The sequence below is a fragment of the Molothrus ater genome, chromosome 11 (assembly GCF_012460135.2).
Source record: "Molothrus ater isolate BHLD 08-10-18 breed brown headed cowbird chromosome 11, BPBGC_Mater_1.1, whole genome shotgun sequence".
Classification (NCBI taxonomy): domain Eukaryota; kingdom Metazoa; phylum Chordata; class Aves; order Passeriformes; family Icteridae; genus Molothrus; species Molothrus ater.
In genome coordinates this window covers 21,133,975-21,147,885 of record NC_050488.2, presented here as the reverse complement: position 1 = coordinate 21,147,885, position 13,911 = coordinate 21,133,975, and the positions used below count along the sequence as shown (strand labels likewise).

The window sequence follows — 13,911 nt, the reverse complement described above, 5'->3', positions numbered from 1 at the left end:
ATAGCGAGCTGTTAAATTGACCTGTTTATGAAATAAAAGGAATGTGAGGATTATATAGCTAACTGTACTTCAGCATCTTTATTATTAAGGGTTCATGGTGTTCTTATACGGCATAAGAGAAAGGTATTTGAAATACTCTATGAGAAGGCAGAATTTTTCCTCTTTCCTTTCCTTGAAAATAATTTTTCTCCCCCATTTCTGCAGTCCTGTACTGTTTGTTTCTGTAACAAGTACTTCAGCTGCAGATAAGTAATCTCTAAACTGGTTTTCAGTGGTAGCTTCAGAGTTCACTTTGTTTACAAAGAACTCTGATTTTGAAGGGAATTAATTAAACTGATTAATTTAAAGTAAACTTTCACTTGAATAAAGTCTAAAATCAGAGGGGCAGAAGTATTTTCAGACTTGTCAAATTTTTTGAAATGTTCATGTTACAAAGTATTTGATAAAGAAAAAAAGAAAAGGGAAAGAGTGGGAAGAATTGTCAAAAAACATCAAAGCCAAGATGATGGCTACACTTTGTAAGTGCATGGAAGTGAAGGAATTTTGATTAGCCCCATGCAATAGTTTCTCAAAGTTCAGAAGAAAATGGAGCTTCTGAGAGCAAATGGGAGTTTTGGTGGTGTGTCAGTTAGGGCTGTGATTCACATGAGGGACAGTACAGGTAGTTTTGGTGCTAATGCCTCTTAGTGCCCACCTGTGGGCACTTTGGGACACAGACTCTGAACTATGGCAGCGTGAAACAATTTGAGCCAAAAGCAGCTGCTGATCTGCAGGTCCTGTAATGCTGTAGGTCATCCTGTAGTGCTGTAGGTCATGTCTCTGAAGACCTTGCTGACAAAAGCTCTTACAGTTACTATGAATAAAAAATAACATTAAAACTTTAAAAAAAAGTAGACAAATAGTGTGACTGAAGTTCTGTTAGTGACACCTCGTGTGACCAGTACTTCACACATTGTATTAGTTCTCCACTAAGATTGTTTAGAAATGGATTTTCTTCTATAGGAAGATATTTTTCAAAAATGTGTTCATTCTTTTTTTCCAAGTTCCTAAGATTTGCTGTCATCACTTTCTTCATATTCTAGCATCCCACTTCAGTGGATCAGAGTAACCCTTTCTTCCTTTCTCTCTGGCTTTGAGGTGGGAATCTGCTGTGGAGTAAAACAGTCAAAATATCCCTTTAGTGCAGAGTTCTTGGGGTGTTTATCTGAAGAATAGTGTGCTCCCTGTTTTCAAGAGCTGGTTGAGTTAATGATCATCTTTGGAAAATCTGGGTGATCTGGCTGTGTTTCAGACTAGTCCTTGAGGCTGCCTAGAGAAGTGTGGTTACCGTGTCTGGTCTCAGCTTTTCTCTTGTCATCTCCTAGCAAGCATTTGGCCTTTGGGTCTTTTGCAGAAATGGACAGGCAGGAGCTGCCAGGGGACGGCAGCTGCCTGTGCAATGAGCTGTGGCAGGTGCAAGAGTGTCCAAATGCCCACAGCTTTTACCTCCTGTGAGGTGAACACCAGAGGCAGCTGTTTGACCTGGGCTGGGAGCATGGAGAATGACTAAACAGGAGAAGAAAAGAAAATCTACATGGTGCAGGTTGGAGCCCTGGCATCTTCCTCTGCTTTCGGCCTGTGCTGGTGGCCATAAGCCCCAACATAAAATGCTCCTTCACAAGAACTTCTTGATTAACTCTGTAAGATTCAGTTTTAACTTCAGTCATATTTTTATCCCTTCAGTTATTTGAAAGAGTTTAAAACAGGACAGCTTCCAGGGGAGCTTGCATTTCAATGGAAAAAAATTACTAAAAAAAAAAAAATTAAAAGTTGGAATCATGCTCTTTCTTTGCTGTTTATGTATATCTTTCCTCCAGTTTTCAGTATTGTATCTCATACCCAATTTCTCTTGCAGTTCCGTTCAGTGGAGGGACTGCTGTGGGTCAGCCATGCTAAAGGGCAAATGATGGAGGCAAGTACAAGTTTATCCTTTCACTATTATCTCATGTTGATTTTGCCAGTTTTTCCTTTTGATCTGTTTTGTTTCCCAGGGCTCCTGGGAAATAATTGCGCAAATGAAGGGCTGTATTAGAATGTTCTGGGATATAATAATGTCGTAACATCTGCTCAGTTGGCTATATATGTAATTGTGAATTTGTTCCTGATGTAGTGTATTCTTGTACAAATAAGAAATGTATGTTTTTGAACTTTATGGTATAAAGTATTGTTTCCTCCCACTAACAGAATATAAAGGTGGTTGTAAGTAGAGAAAACAAAAGTGACCACAAAAGTTGAATCCTAATGCAAATAAGTGTGCTAAATAATTTTGAAGATTCACAATTCTTCACACTTAGAGTATTCTTTTCCACAGCAGTAGATACTAGAACAAATAAATACTTGTAAGGATCTTCATAGCAGATGTGTAATTTGCAAAGCTCATTTCAGGCTCACAACAGACTCATCCTGTGGAAATAGGAGATGGCTACAAAGCTCCCATGAGGAACCTCTGAGAGGCTATATAATTTCAGAAATATGTTGCAGAATGGTCATATCTTGTTTGTGAGCTCACTGTGAGCTGGTTTGTTTCAGGTTGGTTTGTAAACTGCCATAGGGTTAATTTAAGCAGGGTAATTTTTTCTAGCAGATAATGCGTGGAATTCCAGTTAGATTTAGGTGGTGTTCTTTAAGACCAGCATCATTGCCAGTGATAATGTGAATAGAGATCCTGGCTGGAGAGTTTACCCATCATCTTAGATAAGAACTGCAGTTCTTCAGGGAGTCCTGACTGAAAAGAAATGCTGAGTGAACTAGCTAAAATGAAAAAGGCAGTTATGGGTCAGCTGTCAGGTTTGTATTTTATACACCAAATAGTTTTTGGGCTCTTGCTTTTTTAGATGGTGAGTTTTGTTCACTGAATCATTTGGTCTGTTGGTTTTTGCCATTTTTTTGTCCTAAAACATAAATTGAGTGCAGACCTGTAGTCTAACTTTCTGCAAAACCTGTTGCCTGAAGGGGAAAAAAAAAAGATTAAGAAAGAGGAAGCTCAAAAGCCAAAGCACACTACTAGACAGAAAGGCACTTTAATTCATTTAAGATAGTGTTAAGTATGTAGGTATGTTGTTGGCACATCTTTTTTTCTTCTGCCACACAATTGCTGCATGAATGTGGGTAAATATATTTTTCTTGGATGTAGTTTATTCCTTTGCATTTAATGTGTTACTGATTAAACTGGCCGGTATATTTACACTCAATGCTTATAGCATCTTCAAAGCTCAGAGATAAAATCCTGCATGATTCCAGTGTTCTGCTTTCTGTAAGTACTGAGTTTCTTCTTGCCTCCAACTAATAGCAGTGACACTTGAGAAAAAGAAAGAGAGAGGTAGCTCTTCTGATATTTTTGGATGGCAATTTGGAAAGCATTTTGGAATATCTGTTTAACCCATTGTGTTAGGCTTCAGGTGCACAAAATCTAGAGCACTCCAGTTGTAAACTCAATGCATTCTGTTTCTGCAGCTGTTCTAGCATAGAAATGAACACTCTCAAATCCCAAATATGCTGAGTTTCAAATAATTCTTTTCTAAAGTACAGACTGCTTTCTGCCAAGATTGAGGTAGACCTTTGTGAGCTGATTTCTGTCTTTATAGAAGCCTAATCAAAGTTTTCTCTTGCAGAAAACAGTGGTCAGCTTCTAAACATGTGATCTCATGGTGCTGATGTAAAACCCTTTCAGTTACTGTATCCTTCCTTTCTTCCTCCCTTTCTTCCCCATATCTTTGCTGACCTTCTCCCATAGTTGTTGCTATGAGCAAGTGCTGAGCTGCACTGTTGTATAATCCAGTCCTGCCTGAGCCCAGGGAATGACTCGGGTTGAGATCTCTAAGAACAGATGCGCAGTTCCTGTGCCAGAGGCTGAACTGCACATACCTGGTGCTGATCCCTTGCAGATTTAGTTGCTTAATCTACTTTTCAGAATGCATTCTTGTTTCCTCTGAGAGCTGTGGAACAAGAGTATGCCAACTGAAAGCATTTCACTTGCCTGTTCTTGCTTGAAGATAGATTTTCACATCAAGTTTCCAGTGCCATCAGTGGATGCTGGCTGTAATAAGCCATTTCTCACTATGTGGAAATGAATAACTTATTTGGAAATGTTCTGGTTTTTTGCATGTATTAAATACTGTTAAGTTAGGGCCTTAGTATCAGATCTTTGTTAAAGAGCAAAATTAATTCTGCCTGACTAACATGCTTTTCAGAAGTTTAACCTCATGTTAGATGTTATTATGGGCTTGTTCTTAATAAACAAAACCCCACTGGTTTCTTCTTGCTTCTCCCCTTTTTGAACAGCTTTTTTACCTTTCTTGCTTTCCTACACCCTTTGTGCTGGACTTCTCCCCCCAGGCAATGAATGACTTGTCTCACACAAGCTTTGGCTTCTGCTACAGCCTAGATGCAACTAATGCCACGTGGAGGGGTGCTCCAAGGACTGATACATTTTATTTTGTTAATGGCATGTTTTGTGCATTGGATTTTTAACCCACACTTGCTGCATGGATGTATAATAATGACTACTCTTTTGTTTAACATTAGATAAGCATGAGATCACCGTGGCACAGCTGCATGTATAGTCACTCTTGAAGCATTTACACACCTAATTGGCTGGCAATCTTGGCATTTTCAAAATAAACACAAGCCTTTTAAAGAAAGGGGACATATTTATGTATGAATAGTCAAATAAACTTTTTGGGTGTCATCAATGGAGCCGTCTGGCACTGAACAGTTGTCTGATGACCCTGATCCTGGAGGCAAATCCCAAGATCAAGAAACCAAAAAACAACATGAATCAGAGCAAAAATTATCCAAAATAACGCATAATGCTTTGGAGAACATTAATGTCATTGGTCAAGGCTTGAAGCACCTGTTCCAGCATCAGCGCAGGAGGTCATCTGTTTCTCCACATGATGTCCAGCAAGCTCAGGCTGAGCTGGAGCCTGACCTGGATTTGGAAAGCCAAAGCGTCTGTGCTGAAATTGATGGTGTCTCCACCCACCCCACAGCTCTGAACCGGGTGCTTCAGCAGATCAGAGTGCCACCCAAAATGAAGAGAGGGACCAGCCTGCACAGCAGGTGGGGCAAGGGAGATGCCCCGAAAGGAAGCCCGCAGATCAACAGAAGGTCTGCTCAGGATATTCAGTCAGGTCGGCCCAGATCATCATCCACTACAGATGCTCCCACAAACTTGTCTGTGATGGAGATTGCTTCTTCTATCTATGTAGGTGGAGAAGAGGCCACAGCAGCAGCAGTAAGTTACTCAAATTTATCTTTGATCTTTATCATCTCCTTGTATGTTTTCTTAAGCCCTTTGAAATATTGTTTTGAAAAGTAGGTTTCTTTCAGCAAATTCATATGGTGCTGTGTTCAAAAGCTTCTTCAGTGGCGAAGCAAAGAGCTTAAAAGATGCAAGCATTAGTCATTTTCTCACATGGCAGGTGGCTGATTTTATATGTATTTGATCAGTGAAATGAGAGCTACATTTGAAACGTATTAGGTTGTTTGGATAGCACACCTCAGTCAAACAAGGAGTGATAGGCTGAGCAGCAGCCAGAGTGGTCCTTCTTAGCAACTGTTAGCTAGTTCCTGCAAGAAAACCTTCCATTTGCCCAGATGACTTTTTAAATTCCTTTCTTATTTTCTTTTGTATTTTATAAAAGAAAAGAATTCTAGTGTGAGTGGATGGTGTTGTTGGTCTTTTAGGCTGTGAGAGGCTCTGGGAACATGGGCTGCAGCCTGCACTACTGTCCAGCCCCTCAGTGCTGGGTTGCTTGTATGTGGTTTAGATCATCCTGGCTGCTCTGCTGCTGAGGGATCACTGCTGTCTCCTTCAGTTTCCTGCCTGTGTGGGAAAAGCAGTCACTGAAATGACAGTCTCCGTTCTGTGACACATTCTTGCAAAGTTTGCCTATCAGCCTGTTGATGATATCAAAAAGCAAGCAGCATTTGTCTTACCATTTCTCCCCTTTCCCAGATCAATTTAGTTGAAGCATTCTTGAAGTTTGATGTGTTTTGGGTTTTTTTTGTTGTTTGCTTTTTGGAAGACTAGCTTTCTGATTGGCTAATTTGAGTTTATTCAGGAAACTGGTTCAGAGAGTCCTCTGAAAAACAGCCCTTAATAGCAAAGGGGTCTATGGAGGCTGGATATACTTTGTTTCCTCTTGCAAGGAGTCTGCCTGGAGCTGTGTCTGAAGCTTTTGCCTCTTGCTGATTGTTACAACAACAGAGATAGTAATGAAGGAGTTGTGAAAAGCATGCGCTCTCCTGGGCTGATTAACTTTACAGTTAGTCAAGCCATTGAGAGTTGTGAGAAAGAGACCTCATAATAGCTTCAGGTTTACTTGTATATTGCCTCTCTCTTCATTGTGAGTGAACTCAGGATCTTTGTTTCAGGAGAATTTTAGGGAAAATTGTTAGTTTTTTGAGTTTGTACCCAAGTCCAGCAACAGAAGTTTATAAAGCAAGGTCTGGTTTGTTGATTTCAAACTGTCTTCCCTTTACTTCATGTATGAGCAGGGAGATTGAACAGGCCGAAGCATATTAGGTAAGTAATGTGGCAATATGGGGAAAAGCCTTTTATCCCAAAGCTGACCCTTGGTGCAGCTTTGTCTGATGAAATGTTTGCCTGGATTGGTGGTTTCCAAAGCAGAATGTGGGTAGGACAGTCCACTGGAGTGTAGGAAGGAAATATTTTTTGGTTTGTTTTTATATTTATTTTCCTTTATAGTTTGTGTTTCTATGTATGTTTTAAAATAAGCATATTGTAATAGTTGAGTAGTACATATACATAGTTTATAAATAAGCATACATGTATTGAGAGTCCATGCTCAAACATTTTGTACTGATTGAGTGTGCAGAGTTTGGAAACCACTGGGCTCACGTGGCGGGAGTGACAGGAAAAATGAAGACTGTTAATCTGGTAGCATTCTGCTACAGCATCTTGCAGGTATGAGAACAAGTTTAGGAATCACTTTTTGGCATCTAAGGGCCTGTGATTAGGTGAAGCAGCCACTTTGACCCTGAGGCTGCCGTTCCTCTGGAGCAGCACGTGGTACGAAGAGTGGCTGGGGACGGGGTCACCCCCTGGGAGCCATCCTTGGTGCTGCTGGCCGTGCCCTTGGTGGCCTGAGGGAGAGGGGCTGCGCAGGCTTTCTCCCCGCCACGTTGGAGAGATGAGAGAGGGGGACTGGAGTCTGACAGGAGAAAACAAAGTGAGAGGGGAAAGGCCACCTTTGGGGACTAAACCATCAGAGACCTCTGCGGTCAGTTGACCCTTGGTAGAGCTTGGTGAATTTCTAGCTGCTTTATAATATTTGCACCATCTTATGACAGACAATAACAATGTATACTGTAGGTCTAAAGTGACACGGCCAAGGAAATACTGCTATGGAGAATGAGACATAAAATGAGAGGGAGATGCAAGTATCAGTCCCTTGTACTGAAATCACGTTGCACCTGCCTGTTTTTCTGTTACTGCCTTTTGTCTTTTAGCAGATAGTGTGTAGGAGAGGGAAGAAAGATGGGCGGGAGAGTTGGACTCTTCCTGGAAAATTTTCACAGGTCAGGGTGGTGTACCTCATTTACTCTCCTGAGAGCAGGTAACAGCACTATCTCACAGTGTGACACAGAGGTTGGAAGAGTTATTCAGTGCCTTCCAAATGTGGGGATCTCTATCTTCTCATGCCTCCCAGAGCCAGAAAGGTCAAGACTGCTGCAATATTGCTATGCAATCTGTGTAATGTTGGGAGCTGTAAAAATCACATGAACTATGCTTGACTTAATTTGCACAGGAAACAAAAAGTAAAAATTGAAAAATAGAAATGTTGGGGTTTTTTTCACAGAGAACAACATAATGTTGTCTGATATTCTGTGAAAAGCACTGTGTGTCTTTGCCATATTAACATAATATCTTGCTGTTATTTCAGTCTGAGGCATACTGTCTTGGCTATGGCATGTGTCTGTACATACCAGGTTTAAAGTATGTTGTGTCAGTTGAAGTTACAAATTAATGGGAGACAGCTTGCAGGTTAAATGCAGATGATTGTACAGCTTTAAATAATATATAGCAGCCTTTACTGAATTTTCAGTATAGAGATGTAATGTATTTGTAAATTAGCTCCATGTAAATTTTAAATCACTGATATGATTATTAGCAGAGCTTCTTGGTTTGTCAAATCAGTAAAGCATAATGCAGTCATTTGGTAAATCACCCTTATAACAGATGTCAGTGCTGTTTTCATTGGAGAAGCCAGCTTAGCATTCAGGCTGCTGCGCTGCTGGAATTTATGACTATAAATTAATGAGTTGTTTAGTTGCAAAAAGTAACTCTTCATTCAACAATTTGTATTGGAAAATTATTTGCAACACACTTCAAATGAGAATCAGTAAAGAACCAGGAAAAATCTGAAGTCATTAGAGCAAACGTAAAGTTTGATGTAAATTCAAACTTTAAACACTGTCTTTAAGTTATGAGGTATTGAAATTGTTTCACACAGTATTAATTTAACCCTAAGTTCTCCTATTTTATTTAGCCTCACTGAGACTAGATTACATAATGAAGCTTAAGAAGTAGAAATCATTTTTTTGAAGTGTCTGGCAGATAATGTTCACTCATCGGGGTTGAGAGACCTCTGGACCCCCAAGTTATACCAAGCCTGTATGGATTGTCACTGCATCTAACTTTCACTTAACTTTTTTTGTTGGTCTGTGCTCACTTTCTCAACACTTTGCCTATTTGTCTCCTTCAGCTTTTTGTGATGTTATCTTTTAAATAAATTTTTGACCTTTTCCTTTTAATAAAGCCACAGCAATTTCACTTCCTTAGTTTTGGTGTTTGCTGTTGACAGTGATGCTACACTGACTCACTGTCCCTCAGCAGAGAGTATTTCCTTCAAAATTATTTAAGAATTTCATAAATCCGTCTATAATTAGAAAAATGTCACTGAGCTACAGCATTGATCCATCTGTTGTGAACATATGGGCTATACAAGCTACAAGGAACAGAGAAACAACTCAGAGAATGGAAAAGTTGTGATTTAATTATGACAAGAACTGTGTAACATAGGATTTGTAGTCAAGCAATATAACTCTGTTTTCTGGTTCCTGTCTTCTGTCATTGTCTGCTTTGCTGGTACCTCCCCGTGTCGTGACACAGCTTGTTCCCGTTGGTGTTGGATGTGTGCCAGTGCTTCTGGGACTCCTCTGCCCTGTCAGGTAACAGGTGTTGAACTGCACAGGCCTGTGCCCGTGCCTTGGTGTCACCTGTGTCACTGTGCTGGCACTGCTCTTGTGGCAGGAATTCCTGCTCTCCTTTCCTTTCTTTCATTATTTTTCTCCCAGTATTCAGATCTATTCAGACAGTTAGGAAGAGTAGTGAACATTTTGTTTGCTTCACATGCTCTGTACCTGCTCACTAGGCTGTTGAAGTGAGACGTGAAGGTCTCAGGGAGCTGCAGGTACTGCACACCCTTGTGTGCCATGCGCCCTTCCTGCTTTTAAGATTTGACTATGACTGCTGAAGGTTTTACTATGAGTAGATGAAGGATATCATCAGACTTGGATTGCTGAGAAATTAGCCTTCATTTATATTTTATCAGCGGCTTATTTTATCAGAGCATTATTCTATATGCTTTTGTGGGTGGCCGTGAAATTGTCAGTGCTTCTTATTGGAACGGCAGGAGCGTTACCTGTTGCAGAACTGCTTTGTCAGGCATGGATGAGCAGGAGCCCACGTGCTTCAGTCTTGCTTACTACTGAAGCTTAAAGACCTGTTAAACACATCTGGGCTATTTCCATATCTACCATGTTTTGTGGAGTCAAGCCCTGAGCGTCATCCTTCTGTGCAAGGCTGCACAGTGATAAGAGTTTATGCCTAACATTGCCTACAAAAATGCTGTGTTGAGCTTGGCTAAAGCTTGTGATTTATTTTCTTGTTGGGTTGGTCCTGCTCAATGCTGTTACATTTGCTTTTTAGCAGTAGTGCTATCTCTGAACACAGATACTTTTCCTTTGGAAAAGGAAAAAACCCTTATCAGCTTGGCCATGTCCACGAGGTAAATTGCAAAAGTGCAAAAGGAAATTTTGTAATTAAATTCCATGGAATACTAAGAAACTCAGGTGCCCATCATGGGGCAGCTGTGGAAGGGCAGGGCTCAGAGCAGGGAAGCTCTAGGAGCTGAGTTTTCCAGCCAGCTCCTCAGAGTCCCCTTCTTCCTGAGTCACATGCAGAGTACTGTGTGCAAGGAAAAGATGTGTGCAAGATATGGTATTGATATTAGTTTGTCTTGCCTTTCTTTTGTCTTGGACTTTTTAAACTTCTGAAAGCTCCTGTCGCATTACTGTTTTTCCACCCCTTTTTTTCCTGGTGTCTTTGTTCAGCTATATGAACCAGATGGAAGTCCTCTTTCTTCATGTGCTGGGCACCATTTTGTCATTTATGTTGCATTTTTAAAAATAGGTGTAGCCAATGTGTGTCTTTCACTCCAGATCCTCGGTTTCTGGCATGTGAGATGTCTTCTTAGGCCTCACGCTTCCTTTTTCAGGAGCTTCCTCTTTCCCCAGCCTGCTTATTTCACATGGCAGGGTCAGTTTCCAGCTGTCTCCTGATTAGATACACCTACACTTTCCTTTTCATGTCTATAACCCCATTACACACACACACACAACCTCCCCCACTAAACACTGTGCCAGCAAGCTTAGGAGGGTGATGTCCTCAAAATGTTGTATTGTTAACTGAAGTGGGGGTTTGGGTTGGTTAGGTATTGGTATTGTTTTCCCCTGCCAATGTTTTATGTGTGGATGCTGCAGAGTTTTGGAGAGAGGAGTCTTTATTTCTTGTCAATTCTGCAAAGCCCCTGGGCCAAGGTTGGACCCTGGGTGCTGGGGCCAGGTTGCAGTGTTACTGCGTTGGCGCTCGCGGGGGCAACAGAGCTGCCTGCTCAGGCCGTTCAGAGAATTTAGAGGTTCTCTTGCCATACAACAGAAGCATAATACAATCTCTGCTTTAAGCACTTGTTTATGTGAAGAACGAGGTTAAGCCTGGAGCAACTGTCAGAGTTTAGCAAGGGCTGTGATAGTGCCTTTCAGGTAAAGGTGGAAAACTCTGGTGGTGTTGTAACTTTGCCTGTTAATAGGTTGACCTTGTGTTTGTATGGTTATTCAGAATAATAAGTTTTGGATGAGCCTGATTCTGTGGTGCTGAGGTGTCCTCCACTTTCATTAGGAATGAAGGACATTGAGTATTTTGTAGTGTAAAGGATAATAAATTCTTAATAATCCTCTGCACACAAAATGTTTTTAGTTCACAGTATTGTTACATCTCTGTTTTCTTAGTTTGTTGTTGAAATAGAAGGGCAAATGTTATCCCAAAACAACAGATCAGATTTTTCTGAATACCTCATTTACATATATTTGCATGTGTAATAATCCTGCCACATGTTGTTAGGCTTTGTATAGAAGCTGAGAAATGAGATTGTCATAGCATTGAAAGTGTAATAATTAAAATCTTACTGAGATACTTCACTTGAGCTTTTATTTCAAGCAATCTAAATATTTTTTCATAGATCTTTTCTTGTAGAGGCAACCCACTGAGCTGAGAAAATTGGGATTGTGGTTGTTTGAAAATGGCTGAGCCTGCACGGATCTCATTTGGGTCTCATGTACTTACAGAGCTTTTTGTGAGGTAATTAATTATGTGTCAAGAACAGAACAATATTGATGTTTGAGAGATATTTTATCCATGCCTGTGACCCACATGCAGGACCCAGCACCTGGCCTTGTGGAACCTCACTGTGATTTTTGCCATGAAGATCCCTGTATGGTTTGCTGTCACCTGGGCATGACACCAGTGTTGGTGTTGGAGCATGGCTGTAATAAGGTCGCGTTACTCAGTCTGGATTCTGGACAGGAAATTGGTTTGGAATGTTTGGTGGAAGCCCTTGGCTGACACCTTCTGGCATCACTGAGAAGACAGACCAACTTGGATTAATTTAGTATGAAGCTGTTTGGTGGATTTGCAGCTTTTTGCCTCTGTAGGCCCAGACATTTTCTGGTTGCCATTTGTTTGTCTTAGGGCTGCAGGAATGATGAGAGAAAGGATTTACTGTCCTGCAGTGGGATTCTCATAGAGCAGCTTTTCAAGGCTCCACTCACTTCAGTCCTACTGTATCCTGACAGAACTTCACATGTCCTCATCCACTTGGCAGTTTTGACAATAAGTTTTCATAAATATTTCAAATATCTTTGGGTTTTCGTTAACAACTTAAATCTATATTCTGTTAATGTCCACATTTTAGAAAATTCCTGCATATACTTTTGGCATAAGTTTACAGTCTTCAACTTGCAGCTGCATCAATATTTTCCAGATAGAGTAGATCCTATGGGTATCACAAACCTACCAGCAATAAGCTTGCTTTTCTTAATGACTTACAGTGACTCCTTCCAAGTGTTCACACTGGTCTGCACACTGCATGATAGCATAAACAAGACAGCAAGATGCCATCCTTTCAGTATATGTAGCACAGTTGTGAAAGAATGAACAGTTTCTCTCCAGCTGTAAATAGTCTTAGTGGTAACTTATTTGCCAGATAATTTTTGCAAATTCTTCTGTCCTAAACACCATGCAATACACCTAGGAGAACCACCTGTGAAAAAGGAGAAGATAAGAGTTTTTTATAACATTACAACCATGTGGAAAGTCTACTGTGGCTGTGAACAGTATGTCCTGGATCTCTAAAAGATGACTTTGGCTTTAACCCATTTCCCCAAAGAACAAGCAATCTTAGCACCATACTCTAGTGTTGGCTCTCCAGTTCAGCTTACATTGGTGGTGAGCATTTGGTAATTTTTATTTTTTTTTTTTGTAACTGATTGAAGTAAAATATTTGTAGTTTTGGCCGTAAGGGACTGGAAATGCTAAAAATTATTTCACTTTCAGCATCTGCAGTTGAATCATGTTCAGCCAGCACCAACTTGCACAGTTCCTGTGAAGGGAGAACTTGTACTCTTTTGGGAGGGTGAAGCAGGGCCTACCCTGACAGCCAGGTGTACAAGAACCTCGATAGACAGTGCACAAAGAGCATTTCAGGACAGCAGGAATTTACTTCTTTCTTAAAAGTGGCCCTGTAGACCCCTGGAGCTGCAGATTCAGGCTCCCAGCATATCCGAACGGGGTTGTGTCATTGTGTCCAGGGCAGCTCTGACTCCCGTGTGCCTGTGCCACTCTGCTCCCAGCGGAAAAGTCAGCCCAGCGTTTGTGCAGTGCAGGGTGATAGGGTTGCGTTGTTTGTGTCTTGCAGCAAGATAAGATACTGGCAGATCACTGGGGTGCTTAATTGCAAGTTGAGACAGGTCAGGAGTAGGCTAAGGGTTATTTCACAAGCTCAGAAATTAGTCTTCGGTTGCTTAATTGCCCCAGAAGCCCATTCTGCAGCTGGCACTGTTTTCCCTCTCTGGGAGCAGTGACCTTTGTGCAGCAGAGAGGGGCATTAGGCTCAAAGTCTTGTGGGCAAAGGATGCACACAGAGACACACAGACGCACACACACACACACTCTGTATGGGAAGAGCCAAGAATTTCAGTATAACTGAAATCTGAAGGGTCTCATCGTTATTAGTCCAGATCTATTTTTTTTACAGAAGGAAAAGTATTATTGGTGTTAAAATGTTATGCACACACTTATTTTATAATCCCTCCTCTCCGTTTACAGTCACCCTTCCAGTGTTCCTCAGGTCCTACAGTTCGTGCTGTTGTTCTGGGCAGGGTGGAGGCGTTATCTCTTCAAGTTGTCAACAACTAGTGTCCTTCCCTGGGAGGTTACTTGGTTGCTCAATTCTAAGGCTAAAAATGTAACCTTCTCTAGGCAGTGCTGTTAAAACTCAGTGCTACATC

The 13,911-nt window shown here is 41.0% G+C and overlaps 1 protein-coding gene across 4 annotated transcripts in view; it reads left to right on the top strand.

Moving 5' to 3' along the window:
- The window catches only part of TMCC1 (transmembrane and coiled-coil domain family 1), a 74,529-nt gene that overhangs the window by 12,222 nt on the left and 48,396 nt on the right, over window positions 1–13,911 (top strand). For 2 of the 4 annotated variants that reach the window (XM_036390908.2, XM_054516029.1), the window contains exons 3-4: window positions 1,895–1,951; window positions 5,031–5,275. In XM_036390908.2, the coding sequence (XP_036246801.1) occupies window positions 5,072–5,275 (204 nt within the window). In that variant the 5' untranslated portion in view covers window positions 1,895–1,951; window positions 5,031–5,071. The other 2 variants (XM_054516030.1, XM_054516027.1) reach the window with 2 other exon arrangements.